Below are 17,572 nucleotides of genomic sequence, written 5' to 3'. Positions count from 1 at the left end.
TTCCATGCATAATGTACTTCAACTACTGAGGGATTTCCATTTAATTTAAATGTATTCCTCAGATGATTTCTAAAATTATACCACCAGTTTATTACTATTCTTCCAAAAAATGGCTTGGATCCATCAGATTTAGTTTTATTCATTTTTTCAGTTATTTCTTTACCAGCTCTTGGTGTTTATCAATAATCCCATCACACTGAACTGCCCCTTTCTGCCCCAGCTGTGATCCCTCAGGCCTTCAAGGTCTTTCAAAAATAACTATATAAAATATATAACACATTATATCTGGTTTTTCATGCAGCAGGGAAATGCTCCTGTGCAATCTTATCATGGCAGAGAACAATCTGAAGGTTACAGTGATCATACTGAGAAGCTGGGGAAGTACTGGGCTGGAATAAATATTCTGTGCCTCTGTCAGAATAATTTAATAATACCCAGAAATTCTAGAGCTATATTGTTGCAGAATAAATACCCATTCCTGCAGCTTTGAGAGAGATGGGACATTGCACAACCACTGAAATTACAGAATTCAGTCAGTCTATTCTATTATTTAATTATCCTGGTTTACAGAGCAGGATGGAGGGGGGATATTCTCAGCTGCTTGCTGTTGTAGGAGATCTCATTTGCTGGATCTCCAATTTTTCAGATTTTTGAAGTATCAAATGATGATGATTCTTTCCTAATTATAAAGAAGTGACAGTGTTAAAATTTGAGCCATTACAACTCTAGCTCACGAAGCAAGTGATGCAAACACTGCTCCATTTAAGCTTAAAGCAATTTTTTCATCACTGGATGCTTCCACTATCAACATTTTTACCATCTTCAGGCCTTTTCATGCCTGCTCAGGGCACTTAGGAGCTTCCTACATTTGTCTGAGTCAAAAATGAAAAGTGCCAACAAAAATAAGCCACACCCACCCTCCCCAAGAAACCACCAGATTTGTTTTGCATTCATAACGAGAATCCTTCTACCCTTAAACAAGGTTAGACCAATTAGTGCCATTAAGATTTAATTAGACCTAAACAATTCTTCATATGAACAGAATCCATGCTTTGAATAAGGTTTGAATCCAGCACTTCACATTCTAATGGAAGCAAAGCAGGAGGAAGAAGTGTTTGTGGGAAGTTTCTGTATGTCAGGCTGTAGCTGTGGTTAGCTCCACACCAGTGCTGAAGATCTCACCAGTCCCAGCCACAAAGAAAACCAAATTTCAGTATTTTAAATCCCAGAAGCAGCCAAATCCTTGCCTACCTGATATGCCATTCTTGCTGGTGTTCAATAAAGCTACAGATGCTGCAGAGACTCTTTTATTATTCACAGTCTGCCCTGCTTTCCTTGAGGTACATTCTTCACTATCACTGTCCTGGAGATTGAGTAGCCTGGGCTGGAAACACTGCAGTCGACATGATCTGATATTGCTTAGGATTTCAGGAAGGGACAGTCTGTTTTCACAAGGTTTATTGGAAGCATTGGTCCGTGAAAAATTAGAAGAAAAGTCTAAAGTCTGGGAAGAGCTTGAAAAACTGCTCAGCATTTCCGGGTCAATCTGCCTCAAGACAGGATCATGTTCTGTGGATATTCGGTCCATGATAACCCTGATCAAAGAGGAGGAGGACAATCGTTAGCTTCACGATCTCTCTTTAATACTTCTATCCTTTGAAGGGGAAGGAGGAATTAGAAATAACCCAACTGTACCTTCCACCCCTGCCAATCCTCCTCCTTGCAAACCCTATACATCTCCTTGGGATTGTGAGGGTTGTAAGGCAGTGCCTGAACCTCAGTTTGTCCAATTCTGCCAGTTCTGGGCTTTCGTACGAAGAATTCGTTTGGTCCAAACGAGGCTGTGAAGAAAGAAAAGCCAGTTTTACACTCCAGGGCTGCTTTGATGAGGGCACTGATGGGTACCATGCACAGGCTTCAGGACAGAACACGGGGTTTATGTTGAGTTAACCAGGAACAGCTTCAGTAGTTAAAAAACAAACTCTAATATTTAGGCTGTTAAATACTCTGCATCTAACAGCAATGGAAACGTTGGAGAAAACGAAAATGAAAGTTTTCAGTCATCTCAACAACTTTTGGCAAAGGAATTAACTCACATGCTAAGGGAAAAAAGAAAGAAGGATGAATTCTAAGCAAGTGGGAACCCTTCAGAGCCAAGCAGAAAAAGCCATGCTCCTGCAGTTGTCTTTGGACAGTGAGGAACTCTTTGGAGAGTGGGAACAGAACTGCAACACTGGCACTATGCCAATGTAAATTTGAAGAAACCACCACTAAACCCAACAGCACAGCAGAATACTGCATGTTCTTACAGCATAATACTGGCATCCTGCTCTTCTCCTGAAAGCACAAGGTCCATCAGGATCATTTTCTTCTTCTGCTTCTGACACTGGTGAGGGTACCTAGACCAGAAAACAATGTCATTCTCTCAGCTGCCACATTTGCATAATTGTATTTATTATAAAAGTTTGTGTTTATATACGAGAACTGCCATGTTTATCACAGCTTGGAAGGAAAACTCAGTTTGCACAAGGAGCTTTTAAATATAGTCAGAGCTGGGACAAGCCAGACTGGCCAAATGCCAGCTAACTGCAATTTCTGCCTTGTGTACACTGAGATTTTGGGTGTTACCTGTGGGAACTCATCCTCATCAGAGCTGTGGAAGTCGTACTGTTTGATGTCACTCTTGCTGAGCACAGGCAAGGGCTCAGCCAGGGGCTGAGGGGTCACCACACACTCCAGCTTGGGCTTCTTCAGATACTTCTTCTTCTGACGGACCACATCGGACACCTCCTCCTTCAGAGAGGAGTGGTGAGGATGCTGCTTGGGGAAAACAAACAGAAAATTCTAAAAACTAAAGCATCAGCAAATTTAATCACTTCAAGACAGCCTGTTTGTCTTCCAAAGGCTCTGCAGATATTTGAGAGACATCATGCAAAACTTACTGAGCACATTAAACCCCAGAACCTTTCCTCTGATTGTTTTTACAGGTATTTATTAATAATCAGAGAGCTCTCAAGCCATGTCACTGCCTGAGAGGCTCCTCACTCTGCACTCCACTCAGTGCATTGTCATTGAAATTCCTTTTCCAATTATTTTCCGAGATCTCATTTTTCCCTGGCACTTTCAATTTTCTGAACTGCTCGGACATGTTCAAAAGAAACAATTTAATTCGTTTCCTGTTTCTCACAGAGCTGACACTTTTGAACAGATGTGATGGTGTTTGGGCTGGCTACTTAAGATTTTTCTCACATAAACCCTCTGCAGTGAGCAATTATTCCATCGATACCAAACTGTCCACTTGAACACAAATGTTATTAAACTTCAAAGCTCCCATTTGAAAAGATTACTTCACTGGCAAAATTTTCCATTTGAAGGAGAAGCACCAGTGCAGCTTTAAAAGTGTTGAAATTTACCCTGGATTAACACTCATCAATAACAGCCTGACTGAAACGAACTCCAGAGATGCAGCTGGGCTTGGGAAGCAGAGGAAAGCCAAAATTCCTGGAGAACCGGGCATTCCGGGCTCTGTATGGAATTCTGGGACCACTAGGTGTCGCAGGTGCTAAATACAAATTTCCAGAGGTCTTCAACTCTCAGCCTCACCCCCAGGCATTTTAACTCCTAAAGTTTCAGGTTATTTCTTCAGGGACAGGTCTGAATTCAAAGCATATCCAAAGGGATGATGATCCCAAAGGAATGATGATCCCAGGAACAAGACACTCATGGCAGGGAAAAAAAAAATCTCACCTTAACTTTACATTCTTGAACTTTGTGGTGGTTCCCATTGTGGAGAGATGATGGAGTTGTGCCCATCTCTTTGTCAGGTCTGTTCAGCTTCACTTCATTGAGGATTTCACCTCCATAATCACCCAAATGGTACCTGAAAAAGCAGGATTGAAACTACAGGGCTGCATTTCCACTGGGAAATGTCTGAGAGACACAAACCAGTGTCTTCCAACTGTCTACACAAACCCCTTCTCTTTTAGTTTTTGAAGTTCCTGTTGCTATAATAAATAAACTATGAGAGATTATTTAATGAAAATCTAAAACCTTGGTTTTCATAGTCTGGAATTTTACCTTTTCTCCACAACTTCCAACGTTAAATGCAACAGTTCCCGTTTTGTTTTCTCTCTCCTCTTAATCATCTCCAAAATTGTTATGGCTCTGCTAAACTCCCTCCTTAATTTCAACATCTTCTCATAAGATGCTTCATCGTTCTTTCGGTTCTGTTGAGAGATGAAACAAATTTTTAGTCAAAAGCAAAAGCCGCGAGGCACAAACTGCAAAAATGAAGTTATATAATGCTGCTGCAAACGAGGCCCATGAGGACACTCCAAAGCAGCTTTTCCTAAAGCAGATCCTACTTGGCAAACAAAGCCCCAAAAAGCAAACAAACCCAGTTTTAAGAGTAATCTGAGAAGAACTTTGCAGCCATTTCCCCCCGTGTTTTGCTCAGATTTGTGATCAAGCCGGTGGAAGTTTGTCAGAACAAGGAATTCAAGCCTACAACACTTTTCCCACCTTGATTCCACAAACAGTAAGGCTGTGCATGTGTACAGAGAATGCTGGGTGATTACAGATTTCCTGGTTCAAATCATTCCATGCTACAAATACAAAACTGGGAATTGTTTCCCACAGAAAGGAAAGCTCCCAACCCAGCAGGCTGTTTGTGTGACAGGCTGTGAGTTTCAGCTTAAAAATGGATGGACAGTAGCTTGTCCTCAGCAAGATGCTGGACAGGGATCCAAACTATCCCTACCAAGGGAGAAATGTACAATTCCAACAGCAGAGCCTGCCAAGTCACCTTTCTGGTCTGCATCTTCTCAGTTCTCCTGCGGAAGGCCACGTAGGGGTCGTTGTTGGTGGAGCCATCCCTCTTCTCCTGCTTGATCTGCGGGATGAGCGAGGGCCCCCGGCAGTTCTTGCGCTTCCTCACCCAGTAGTCATAGACAGCCTTGATCAGGTAATCGTCCTCATTGAGCAGCAGCTTGGCCTCCTGAAGGGTCACAAGCTGCAGGGGAACAGGGACAAGCTCCAGCTCAGATGGGCAGGGAAAGTCACCACACTCACACCAGTTGTGCACCTCCTGGATAAACTTTGTTATTTTCCAGCACCAGGATAAAGGGATGGAAAAACATCCAAGGAAATTAAAGCCAGCAGTTGTTCTTCCCAAGTTGGAGTTCCCCATTTTTCTGAACCAGCAGCATCTCTCATCCAATGGTCTAGAATCCCATCAACCTTTCATGAAATCTGAAAACACTTTGAAACAACTACAAGCACAGGATAGAGAGAATTTACTGCAGTCTGCAGGTCATGATTTGGGAATCACAAAGAAAAATAGTTTCTTATTGGTTAACCTTTATTAATGTGTAATTCTTTGCAGTTGAATGTTGATTCCCTAGAAGCAAATTTACTTCTTATTTCCCCCTAAATGTTCACTTTGTGATAGAACAGCTCATCCCTGTTTATTCCAGCCTGGAGACACAAGGATGTTCACTTGTTTGCTAAGTTACTTCAGTAGGTGGTAGTTCTACACTGATCACTTAAAAATAAAAATTAAATCTGTGTTCAGCTTTTTATATGGAAATCAGACTCTAAATAAATGCAAAAGTATCACTAAAAAGTACATTAGATTAACAGGCTCACATCATCTTCAACCCATTCATTACACAAAAAGAAAACAGTACCTAGTATTACTTAAAAAGAAGTCAGGCAGCACTTCATCTGCCTCATAATTTGAAAAATATCAACTGAACAACTTAATTTGCACTTTTGCAACGTGTCAAACTTTAATCTTGCCCCTACGTTAGGAGAAGCAAAAAAGGGAAACAACACATTTTGGAAAATTAAGGAAATCCTAAGTGTAACCATGGCTACTCTGCAAGTGTTAGCTCCAGCCCAAGCAGAATAAAACCTTTGCAATCTGTGGTAGAATTAAAAAAGCACTGAACCGTTTTTTTTTAAAAAGGAAAAAGTATTGCTGAGAAATAATTTCAGTTTTGTTTGTCTTTTGCTCCTTAACATATTTTTTTATAAAAAATAAATCACCTCTGCCTCGAGTGCACAGCTGGGAAGTGAAGCTGAGCCTGTGTCTGCTTGCAGATGCAGAGTCCTTGTATTCCCTGCTGAAATCAAAATGCCCAGCAGCAAAGCCTGGAGCCCCTCCTGGGCAGGGAAGGCATTCCCAGCAACATCCTAAATTTAATATTCCAGGGATCAGGCATGGCAATGGGGAATTGGGAGCAGCACCCAAACCCCACCAGCCCAGCCACTGCCCTTCCCAGGCTCCAATAACCTGCAAGAGCTGCTTGTGTCTACAGAGAAAAACCTGTGTTCTTACAGCACTTAATTTATGAAAAGCATCTTCAAATCTTAAATTTAACTTCATTATTCCAGCAAAGAAAGGTGAAACCAGCATCAGAGGGATGAATATTCATCATGAAAAGTGATCACCAGAATGGCATGAGCTGAAAGCCAAAACAGGGGTGTCTTTATCAAAGTTCCAACAAACCCAAGTACATGTCCAACAAGTATCATCCAATGTATTCCCTATTTTTCCCTTCATTCCCATTTTCTTAGCAAAGTAAAAAATCTGTGCCTTTCTGAAGTTGCTCTGAGACAGAGAAAAATTCAATATTTTGGCCTTTTAGCATACAGCACTGAACAAAATCAGGTTTAGGAACTGAGGCAGAGCCATGGATCCCACAAAGGATTTTTCCTTCCCACAAAGCCTCATCTCACTGGGAAATAACTACACCTGCTCAAACTTGACTTGCACAAACTGATCCCTCAGGTGTAGCTTTGGAGTTAATATTTTGGGCTGTAAGACCCTTGTCCAGACACCCCTGGAACACCTCAGGATCTCATTTAACACTGGTACAAGTTAATTCACTGCCTGTGCTTCTAACCCTCAAAAACCAACCAAAGACAATGTCCAGCAAAAACAAGTGTAACAAAATTTGGATTTACATGTTTATAGCCATTTCTACACCTCCTGATCATCACAAGCTTACTCCATACCAACAGTGCTAGAACAAGCTGTGTGTCTCTAACACACTGTGGCCAGGAATTAAAAATTAAAGTCAACCCCTGCAACCCCAAAAGATCCTTCCCCACCTGTTTTATCTGAAGGTACCACAGGAGACAGAAATGTGATTTCTGTGAAACTGCAGACTCACACAAACACACTTCCCTTGTTAGAAGGAAATAACACCAAGCACTCACCCAGAACCACCCCCCAGAAAAGCAAAACCTCCCAGTGATTTCTTCACACCATACCTGACTAGAACTGGCTTTTTCGAGTCTGTCAACCATTATTTCAAACTGCAGTGGCTTGATTTCCATCTTCCTGTTCAGCCTGTTCAGAAGGGTCTCATCCTCAGAGTCCATATCATAATCTGGCTGTTCATTGTCCAGATTAAAGGCTGAAACACAAGAAATTGAAATGCTGGGTGAGTAACACACTCTGGACACGCATCTGTGATCAGATACCAAAAATGACTGAGCAAATTCCAGACCAGCACTTCTCTGCCAGAACACTTTTTTTTATGCTGAAAAGTTTCCCCATGGAACACAGCAGGTAGAAGCTGCTTGTCTCCAACTTCCAATATGACAGGAATCCAAGAAGTTTCATTTGAAGTGACCTGAAGGGGTGGTAGGCACAGAAACTCTGATGTATCTTTGCAAAACAAAAGTAGAGATGCTTGACAGTACTGATACAATACAGCTCCTCCAGAGTATCACGGTAGGATAATAAGAACTAAGACCATTTTCAATCAAAGTCCAGACTTGGAGAAAAAGCATTTACACTCAAGTCCCAATATAATTTCTATTGCCCATTTTTAAACAGTGCACCAAACCTGAAGTGTTAAAATATTTAACAGAATAAACTTTTTCTGGTTTTATGTAACTGTGGAAATCCTAGACCAATCCTATGGGAGTTGTTACTTCTCCAAAACCACCTCAGCTGTGGATGCAGAGCCTGACAATTCCTTCAGGCTCTCCAAATAGTCAGTTCTCAACTTCTCAGCAAAGCTCATGTCTTTATTACTAATTGTGCTAATTATCTTTCATACTTGACAAAGTTCCTGGTGCTACTAAAAGCAGAAGGAAGTTCCCATTCAGGTAACACAGCAGAAATAAAATTTTACAACAAATATGAGTAAACTGCACATGACAGTAAGAACTGTTAATAGAAACATTAATTGTACACCTAATAAAACCTTGAAGGGGTGACACACCAGGTACAACACTCCCAGTAATTCAATCAGCACTGCAATAACAGCAGTTAATAGGCCTGATGAAATATATTCTATTCTTAACAGACAAACAGCACCATCTTAAATCCATGCTCTTAACTTGTGGCTATACCAAGTGCTAATTTTAAAACCTCTGCTACTGAGCTGCCCTGCGTGCTTTGAGAGCACCTTATAAAAAAAAAAAAAAAACCAAAAAACTTGGGAAACCAGGAGCAAAAGAAAACCCCTAAAGAAGTCTTTAAAACAAATCCCAGTGTTTTCCCTCCCACAGGCAGGTGATCAGCAGTGTCCTTCCACATCTCAGCCTTGCCCAAGATCACTCCCTCTGTGATCCAGTGCAATAAACGAGCTAAACCACTACCAGTGTTTATTTATTTATTTATGCAGGCACAGAATCTCAGCCAGATGCAGCTGGGAAGGGCTAAAAAGCAGCTCCTCAGCATCTTCAGCTCAAGCTGGTACCTCTCAAAGAGGAGACACTGCCCAACTGTACCAACTGTGCCAACAGCACTTGGCCAGAAGAGTTCTCCGACCTACCACACACTGTAACAATTTATTTGAGGAGAAAATAATAACAGGCTGTAACCATGTGTCAAGAACTGCTGGCAATATTAATTCAGTAATACAAGTTGCATGGCAAGTTTATTTAAGACGCTGTCACTGGGCATGTGACCAAGAGCTCTCCAACAATTAACTGTGTATGAGACTTCAACTGCAGCTTTCAACATCACATCTGCCTCTCCAGCAGATCACTGCTCACATGGGGGCTGAAAACCATTCAAGTCCACAAAAAGCTTGTTTGCCCTCGGGCAGATGTTGGTCTCACATCAGAAAAGATGTCAGCCTATTTCCTGTCAGTAGATAATTCAATAATCCCCTGTGGACACAATGTTTCCAGCCAGTTTTTCCAAGCCAGAATATCCGTGAGCAGGAGGATCTGTGACAGGAGATGTGATGTTGTTCTCTGTAAATTGTGAGCAGTGCCAGGAAACTTCCTTTTGTTTCCACAACGGGAAAAGAAGAGTCACTAAAAGGTCCTGAACCATCCAGAATAAAGCCAGGATCAAGTGAGATGCAACCAGGAGACACAAAGCCAAGCAAAAAGAAAACAAAAAGTCCAACCATTCAATCAAAAAGTACCTTAAACCACCCACCACCCTCAGGAGCACACTGTGGATATTAGTGATGGGTCTCCAGGAGGGAAGGCAGGTCACCCCCAGCACCTCAAGTGACCTCATGGTGCACCTCAGCTGGAAGCAGGGGGTCCCTCCCTATTGCCACTCACTATTTTGATAAATATTCAAGATAAGATAAAAGGCATCCAACAGGTACTTGCCACCATCAAACAAATCCAGTCTCATTTTCTCAAACAACCCCCCATCATTCCTGTGAGAACAGCAGTAGCCCTTGTCACACATCCCACCTCTCATGCTCTTCTGCCATCAGCACTGCTGTTTGCTGTGCCCTGTATCTATCCCTGTCAGAGAGAGGGTTTACATGGGCTGCAGGTTAATGGCACTGCAGGGATGGAAGCACGACGTGTTTCTGTGCAGACAGGATGGCCACCAGCTCCCAGCAGCCTGGGGAGGTGTGAGGGCCTCAGGAATTGCAGGGTTACCATTCTCCCTTGGAGTTCACCAGCACTGGCACACCCATGAAGTGTCCTCCTCCCTGATGTTCATCTACCACTCCTGAAAACACACCTTCAGCAACATCCTTAATCACCAGTTTTCTGATTTCCCCAAGCACTGAGTGAGCTGCAATTGTTCCAGAAAAAGCCATTTTTCACCCTGGAGCTGGCCTGCAGCGTGGCAGCTCCCTGGCTTCCAAAGCCATCACAAGACCCAAGTGTTTGTGCCATGGATGGAACCATCCATCACCACTCCCTGCTCCTGCAGGAGCTGCTGGAGAACTGCTCCTGCAGGAGCTGCTGGAGAATCAGCCCCGAGTTCCAGCCCACATGGACACCTCCTGCTAAATCCTGGGACATTCTCCTGACTCAGGATGAATCCAGTCTTTCTCCTCCAGAACACGTGCATTTCTACAGGGCACTGTCAGACAGGCCCCAGTGCTCCCACCTGGGAAATTTCTGGAGGAATGTTCAGGACTTGCTGCTGCAAACACAGCATCCCAGTGCTCCCAGCTGGGAAGTTTCTCCAGGAATGCTCAGGAGCTTGCTCACTGCTGTTGCAAACACAACATCCAGTTCCCACACTCTGCCACTCCACCCACTCCCAGCAGTACCTGCCACGGGGATTTGCTTTTTTGTTTACTCGAGCTCCCCTAGGACCCAGTTTGTACTAACTCACACAACTGCAATTTGTTTCTCAGTGAAGTTACACTGAGCTGGGTTTAACTTCACTAAATTAACTCATTTCATTTAGCTAACTAAATCAAGCTGTGGTTCCACACTCATGAAGCTGCCACAGGCAGGAGTTCCCACTGAAACCAGTGCTTCTTCCAGTGCCCTCCCTCCCCAGCAATCCACAGCTCTGCCACCCCCTTGTGCCAACAGCAGCCACCAGGCCTGAGCCAAAGCAGCCAACTGATAAACACTGAGGGTCACCCAACCAAAAAATGAAAGAGAAACTTCCTGCCAAAAAGTTCCTTTCAAGGATGACTGGAGTTCATTCCCCACTTAATGAAAATTGTTCCATTGTTTTTGACTCATCTTGCATCCCCTTAGCTCTAATTTAGGTCCAAGTTTACCAACTTAATCTCTTTGCTAATTATCAGTAACTTAAAATGCATCTCCATGTTACTGACACTACAAATATTCTTGGAAAATTACAAGGCATGCTGGAATATTTGTAACAGTTCAAGGGTTTTTCTTTACATTCAGCTCAGCATCACCTGTGTTGGTGCCACTGAGGTCAACTAATACCTGGAACTTTGCTTATTCACAAATTCCAGGCTTTACAAATAAATTAACTTTCCTCTGCTTGGAACCACTGATCTAAAAAATTAATGTAAAAATATTAAAATATTAGGCTACCAGAATCCCAGCAAAACATAATTTGCCAGAAATACCCACCAGTAAGTATGGATTACAGTATGTGTCCTCCTGGCATTTTCCATCAGTTTACATAACTTCCCTGGCCAAAGTGGGTATTGCTGCTATTTGTGCTTTAAGATTAAAACAGAATTTCTAAGCAGTTTATGTAGCATAAAGCTTGTATCACACCTAGTCCATCCAGAATATGTGGGAAAAATTATCTTGGAGCAGTATCTGATATTTATCTGCAGCTGAAATACCTTCTCTAATTCTGTCCAGAAAGACTGTGAGTCTCAACAAGACAAAGACAATTTTGGCATAATATGTATAACATTTTTAGACATGTTTATTAACAGTATTCACAGTGTGTCTGGCAGTGTCCAACAAAGAACAGAATAAAATACATTCCTCCACCAGCAGCTTGGTTTCAGTTCATTCAGCCTGCCTTGCTTCTGAGTTTGTTTCTTTTATTAATGAGAGAAACAATTCCCTTTAGTTGATTTTCCTCCATCACCTCTATGGTCTCTACTGCATCACAGAGAACCCTAAGTACATTATTTCCAAAATCTCCCATTTTGTAAATTAACAGTAAAAATTGGACACTTCAGCATGCTGGTGAGAAATGATGCAATAATTGAATCAAAGGTTTTGCTACAAAGGTAACTGCTGGGAGGAATCCAAGTGCCCAAATAACCCCGTGAACCACATCCTGCAAAGGACAAACATGAATTGTGTGCCAAGGAACAAGTGAACTGCAAAAGTGTCATTTGTCAACAGAACACCAACCAAAGGAAATGGGAGAATTAATTCACAGCCCACAAGCTTAGATTAACAAGATCTTGTAAGACATAAGCTAAGCTCATGCAGAATATTTAGTTTTATCTATAAAATAAACTCAGAGTTCCCTGCTGAAATGGAATTGCTCAGTTTTAGCCAAACTCAGAGAGAAGTGGCTGTTACCCAGAACAGCCTGAACCCCAGTGGCTGCACAGCTGCCCTGCCCTGCCAGAACTCTGTTATGAGCAGCAGGACAAAGGCTGATTTCATCCCAAAAACTCTTCTGGTTTGTGGATCTGCACTTACAGAGAACTCTGGAGTCAACAGGTGAGAAAGACAACTCTCTCCTGCTCACTGCATCAGTACAAGCACCCAGGCAGCCTCAGTTTCTCCTTCTCAGGACTAGGAAGGCCAAAACCACAAAAGTGAGGCTGGCTCAAGAACACTGCAAGCCCAAGAGCCAGGATGAGGCTCAGCAGCTGCTGCACAGGACAGAACATCAGCACAGAGCCAGAACCAAACCCAGCAGCAAACCCCCACCTTCACCAGCAACTCAACTCTTCCAGAACTCAAGAAGAAACTGAAATTTCCATCTATAAAAGGATCTCTGAGTCCTCCCACTGTAGCAACTCTAATCTCAAGACAAAGGTTCCTCAGGTTAAATAAGGAGGGGCTGAACAGACCCCAGAACAATCCCAGAGTTTGGGACTCACGTTGGATGTGGATGAACTGCTTTGGTTGCTTGAACTCTCCTTTGTACAGACGATTGTAGTAGTTGACATTGCTCTCTGCTTCAGGGACTGGGATAACCATGCTCTCCTTCTTTTCTCTGAAAACTTGCTGTGCTGAGATGGCCCGTTGCAAATGATGTTCCTGCAAGGGGAAAACAGGAGAGTTCATTTAAGTATCTGTACAAAGTGCACACAAAGACAGTCAGCCTCTTCTCCCACTGCTCTCCTACAGGATAACAGAGTGGAGGCTTTGCTGGGTTTTACAGGCCAGCAGGATGCTTGTTCCCAGGTGTGTTCTCCATCTTTTAGGAATCTTAAAACTGCCTAATCATAAAATTGTAGTGAATGAACTACAAACAGGTTAAGAGAGCCCTTTGTTCAGACACAGCCCACACCTTCCACCAGACTGGCAAAAAGACAAACATTCAAACTTCATAAAATAACCTCAGCAGAAAATTAGGGCTGGGGAAAGCCAAACCCACCCTAACCTGTCAGAAAAAAAACATATGCAAGGCCTTTAAAGTCAAAAGAATAGCAAATTTCATCATTCCTGTCTTTCCAGCAATCCTTACTGGCCTGCTGTTAGAAGTTCAGCAAGCTAAGAGCAACAGGAAGAAGAATTCTCACAGAATAACACCTGAAAAGCAAGGACTCCCAAACAGGTATCCCTTCATTTTATTCTTATGGGACAGAAGTCACAAATTCCACAGAACCACTTCAGGTAAAATAGAGATCACAAAAAATGCAGCAGTTCACAAAGATTTTTTTCCCCACATAATTTTATTAGTTAATTTATTAGTTAACTCAGTGACAACCATCTACTGCTGCAAGTCAGAACTAAGCTGTAACTTCCCTCTTGAAAGACTTTTCCTGTTAAAATTTAAACCACTAAAAAATCTCTGAGGCTAAGACACCAAGGCTGCCTTCTGTGTGTCCAGGGGAGTGACATTCCTCACCAGGACAGATCTGAGATCCTCACAGCCCTTGGGAAAAGTGAAGTACCAAGTTCTCCAAATCCAGTATAAACCAAGCCAAGTGCAGTCTCCCAGCAGACGAACCAGGAGTGAAAGTTTCATTCTTTTACTGTTTTTCTCCAAAGTCTCCCAGAGTTGAAGGGAGGGAGGGGTGAACAGAATAACAACTGGAAATCCAAGCTCAGCTCTGTCACAAATCCATGGGACCTGACTTTGTTCCAGGGGCTGCAGGTTGTGCCCAGCCATTCCCACACACCCCTGTGCTGGAACAGCACTTGTTTGAGCAGGGAAAAGCACACACACACAGAAAGGGTTTGCTGCTCTCTGTTCCTCCCTTGGCTTCCCAGGGTGCCCCTCCCCACGGTTAACACTCCCAAGAGGCCAGGATCAACACCAGGAATGGGAAGGTGCCAGCATTCCAGTGCCTGCCTGGCACTGCAGCCTGGCACACACGGCAGTCTGGCACTCACACACTCTGCTACCCACTTGGAAATTCTCTCAAGAACAAGATTTCTTCCTCTTTAATTCTACAGCACGGTGTCTTTGAAAAGGGGGAGTGAAATAAAACCCTTTTAAAATATGTAAATGATACTTAATGAACGATCCCCTTTTAAATGTTAAGATTTACAGAAACACAAATAATGCAATTCCTGCAAAATCAGAGCAGCTCTGGGAATCTCCTGCAGCAGATGAAGCAACATTAAATCAATCAGGCTCCCAAGTGAGTGCTATTAGAATTAAGACAAGCATGCAATCCAATAGCTGCTGTGATCTGCCTGAGTTACTCCACACTGAGTAAATCTGTCACTCCACCATTAGAACGTGTCTTGGAGAGCTTGGCAGTGCTGAGTAATTCAACTACACAGAAATGGTTTCATTACGGGGCTGCTTTCAACTGCTGTCCCTGGAGCTGTGTACCAACAACCCAGAACTGCTGGAAGGAAGGGTTTGATCTGTCCAAAACCCGGAGCACCTTTAGCTTCTGCAGCCCATTGAAGGGTAATTGAGATGAGCAATCGAGGCTCTCAGCTGCTGGAAGCACACACGGAGTTCCCAAGGAAGGCTGACAATAGGTGTGAGCACTCATTTCACTATAAAAAGCCTTGGAGCAGAACAGAGATTTCAGCTTTCAGCACTGCTGCTGTCACTCCTCAAACAGCAGAGCTCCAAAGCAGATAGATTAGCTTTGCAAATTTTAAAATTAGGGGGAAAACCTCAAATCTTTCTGCTGAGCATCAAGTACAGGAGAATTTAAACTTTAACTCCTGAACCAATTCTGTTTAAACAAACCCTGAAGATTTTTATAGGAAAGCTGGGCTAATTAAATGGATTTATTAAACCCGAAGAAGTGTTTTTACAGGCAGATTTATTACCAATACAACTCTTGGTCTAGTTTTCACTTTTTTCTGATGGTTTTGAAAGACACACAGTATTTTAAGCTCACACTGTGTTCTGCAGTAGGGCAGATGCAAAGGCCTTACACAAAATAAAGGAGCATTAGAGAACCGGTGATGACAGCAAACAGAACGTGCTGCCATGGGAATAAAAAGGAGCCCCTGACAAAGAGTGATTACCCATTAATTCCTTCAAAAGCAATCCAGACCTTTCTCTCCAGTATGAAGACAAAATTTCAAACAAACACAGCTTAGACTGGGCTATTTCTTCAACCAGCAGCATTAGAGAGATGTAAATGTTTAGTGTGTGTAACACTGCTGCCTGAGCACATTTACACATTAAACCAGAGCTGCTCTCTGAATTCCTTCTGAGACAGCACAATCCTTCCTTCCATTTCTCCTCAGGAGGGAAAAAACCCTAAAATTCCTGCAATCCTGCTGTCTGAAACACTCAGTTTTGGTTGCAGACATTCAGAGCCAGGCTCCAAGTCCAGCTGAGAGCAAAGCAGCTCTACTGCCATCCCCTTCATCCCTGAAACCCCACAGATTTCACGTTCCCCCTCAACTTCCTATCTGGGAATTTCTTCACTACAAAACAGAGGCAAACATCGGGAATAAATCAACAAGTATGGATCCTATTACCCTGAAGTTATTTTTGTTAAGCTTCAAGGCAAACTGTTCAATACTGAATGGTACTTTTAATACATTTTTACCAGTATCATGGAATCACAGAACGGTTTGGGTTGAAATCCTCTCATTCCAGCCCCCTGCCATGAGCAGGGATGCCCCAAACTGCTCCTATTTCCTTTTATCCCACAAACCAGAGCACTTGGACCCTACACACCAGGTTGAGTTTTCCTTAATCTTTAAGTCCCCTTCTGCCACCCTCAAGTAATCTCAGAGAAACAGAGTTTATCAAACTTTGAATAACTGCAAGTTTTTTGGTTGAGCATGGTTGGAGAAGCCCATGGCTGAACACCATCTTACACTGAAAAGTTCATCTTAAATACCAAACTCCAGTGAGCAATTCCATATTGGATACAAACCCCTAGACAACAAAGTTTTAGGATTAAATTTACATGTTCCCATCTTCATTCCTTAAAACTACACCATACAAGCAATGCTACATCTCCCTAGGTTGTTTAACTGCTTTAACCCCATAGCTCTCCATACAAGTGGGGTGGAAAAGTGAATTTATCAACAAATTTATCAATTTATCAAAGAATGTATCAATTTATCTACAAACTTATACATTTTTCCTACTCAAAAGAAGCTACTTCTACACCAACCTGGAGTCAGCCTTCCAATCTACCTGCGCCAAGAGCAGAATTAAAACTAAGAGAACAATTAAAATGTACTGAAGTCTGAATATTTCACTTGTCAAACATTATATTCTAATTGGGACATTTTAAAAAAGGAGATTTTTATCTTTAATACTGAGATTCAGAAGCAGAAAGTACAGAAGTGCAGTGGGAAATGTGCAGACTCATCTTGCAAAGGCTGAAGCACAGCGAGTAACACCTCCTGACAGCGCTTCCAGAAAGAAGTGTCACAAAGCTCAAAAGCTAATTTGGTCAGAAGCCTCCCTGCCTTGGAAAGCCTCAGCCCCATCTCCTCCCTCTCTGCACACAAACACTTTTTTTAGATAAGATTCCCAAGAGCAAAAGTGTAAACTCAAGCAGCAGCTTTTGTTTTCTTGTGCAGTTAACCCTTTCAATCCCACAGAGCTGTTTCCCTCTCTTCCCCTCCCTCTGCTGTGGGATGGACAGAGGACAAGTGAAGTAAGGAGTCACACACAGAGCAGGAAATCAGCGTGAGCACCACAGGAATTCCCACCCTTGAGAGCTGAAACCCACTGCCTAATTCCCAATTTATTTTGAAAAACCAGCGTTTCAGCCATTAGCAAAGTTGATAATATGCATTTTTCTACTGATTTGATAAAGACTTAATCTAGTCAGGAATCAGAGCTGTTTCCTCTGCATAGAGGGTCCCCTTAAAACATTGGATTAATTATCAAGTAATGCAGGGCATTGGGAATACCATAAAAACCCAAATATTGAGTGGAAACCAACACACCCAAACCAAGGCTTTCGAGGACAACTGCACTCAGTTTCCTTAAGGAGTTTCCAACACTCAGAGGAAGGAAGCTGGAGGAAACCCACAAGAAACAGAAGATACACGAGTGGAAAGGGCTCGTGGAACCACTTCTCAGTTTCACTTTTGGCCATATCACGTTTTTCCAACATTATATCCTCCACCCTTTCTTAAAAAAAGAAATAATCACAAGAACCACCTGCCCCACACTTGCCTTCCAGACTGCTGAACTGTGACTACAGGCCAAAAAAAAAAATGTACTAAGGGTTGGCTGCTCTTACTGACTCAGTGAGGGCAGGCAGGGGAAAGTGAATCAAATGGGGCTGCTCCATCCTAAAAAATTCACACA

At 42.7% G+C, this 17,572-nt stretch overlaps 1 protein-coding gene across 1 annotated transcript in view; it reads right to left on the bottom strand.

Annotated features, from left to right (window-relative positions):
- EPC2 (enhancer of polycomb homolog 2) overlaps positions 1-17,572 on the bottom strand; it is a 35,396-nt gene that overhangs the window by 8,988 nt on the left and 8,836 nt on the right. Inside the window, exons 2-10 of the mRNA XM_041408224.1 lie at positions 12,744-12,903; positions 7,279-7,424; positions 4,805-5,011; positions 4,078-4,226; positions 3,748-3,880; positions 2,629-2,817; positions 2,310-2,399; positions 1,696-1,841; positions 1,252-1,595 (exon numbers count right to left, since the gene is read on the bottom strand). Of these exons, the coding sequence (XP_041264158.1) occupies positions 1,252-1,595; positions 1,696-1,841; positions 2,310-2,399; positions 2,629-2,817; positions 3,748-3,880; positions 4,078-4,226; positions 4,805-5,011; positions 7,279-7,424; positions 12,744-12,903 (1,564 nt within the window). The remainder of the gene's footprint in view (positions 1-1,251; positions 1,596-1,695; positions 1,842-2,309; positions 2,400-2,628; positions 2,818-3,747; positions 3,881-4,077; positions 4,227-4,804; positions 5,012-7,278; positions 7,425-12,743; positions 12,904-17,572) is intronic.

This window comes from Onychostruthus taczanowskii, unplaced genomic scaffold (genome assembly GCF_017590055.1).
Source record: "Onychostruthus taczanowskii isolate IOZ18803 unplaced genomic scaffold, ASM1759005v1 scaffold10, whole genome shotgun sequence".
Lineage (NCBI taxonomy): Eukaryota > Metazoa > Chordata > Aves > Passeriformes > Passeridae > Onychostruthus > Onychostruthus taczanowskii.
This window is presented reverse-complemented; position numbering and strand designations above follow the sequence as displayed.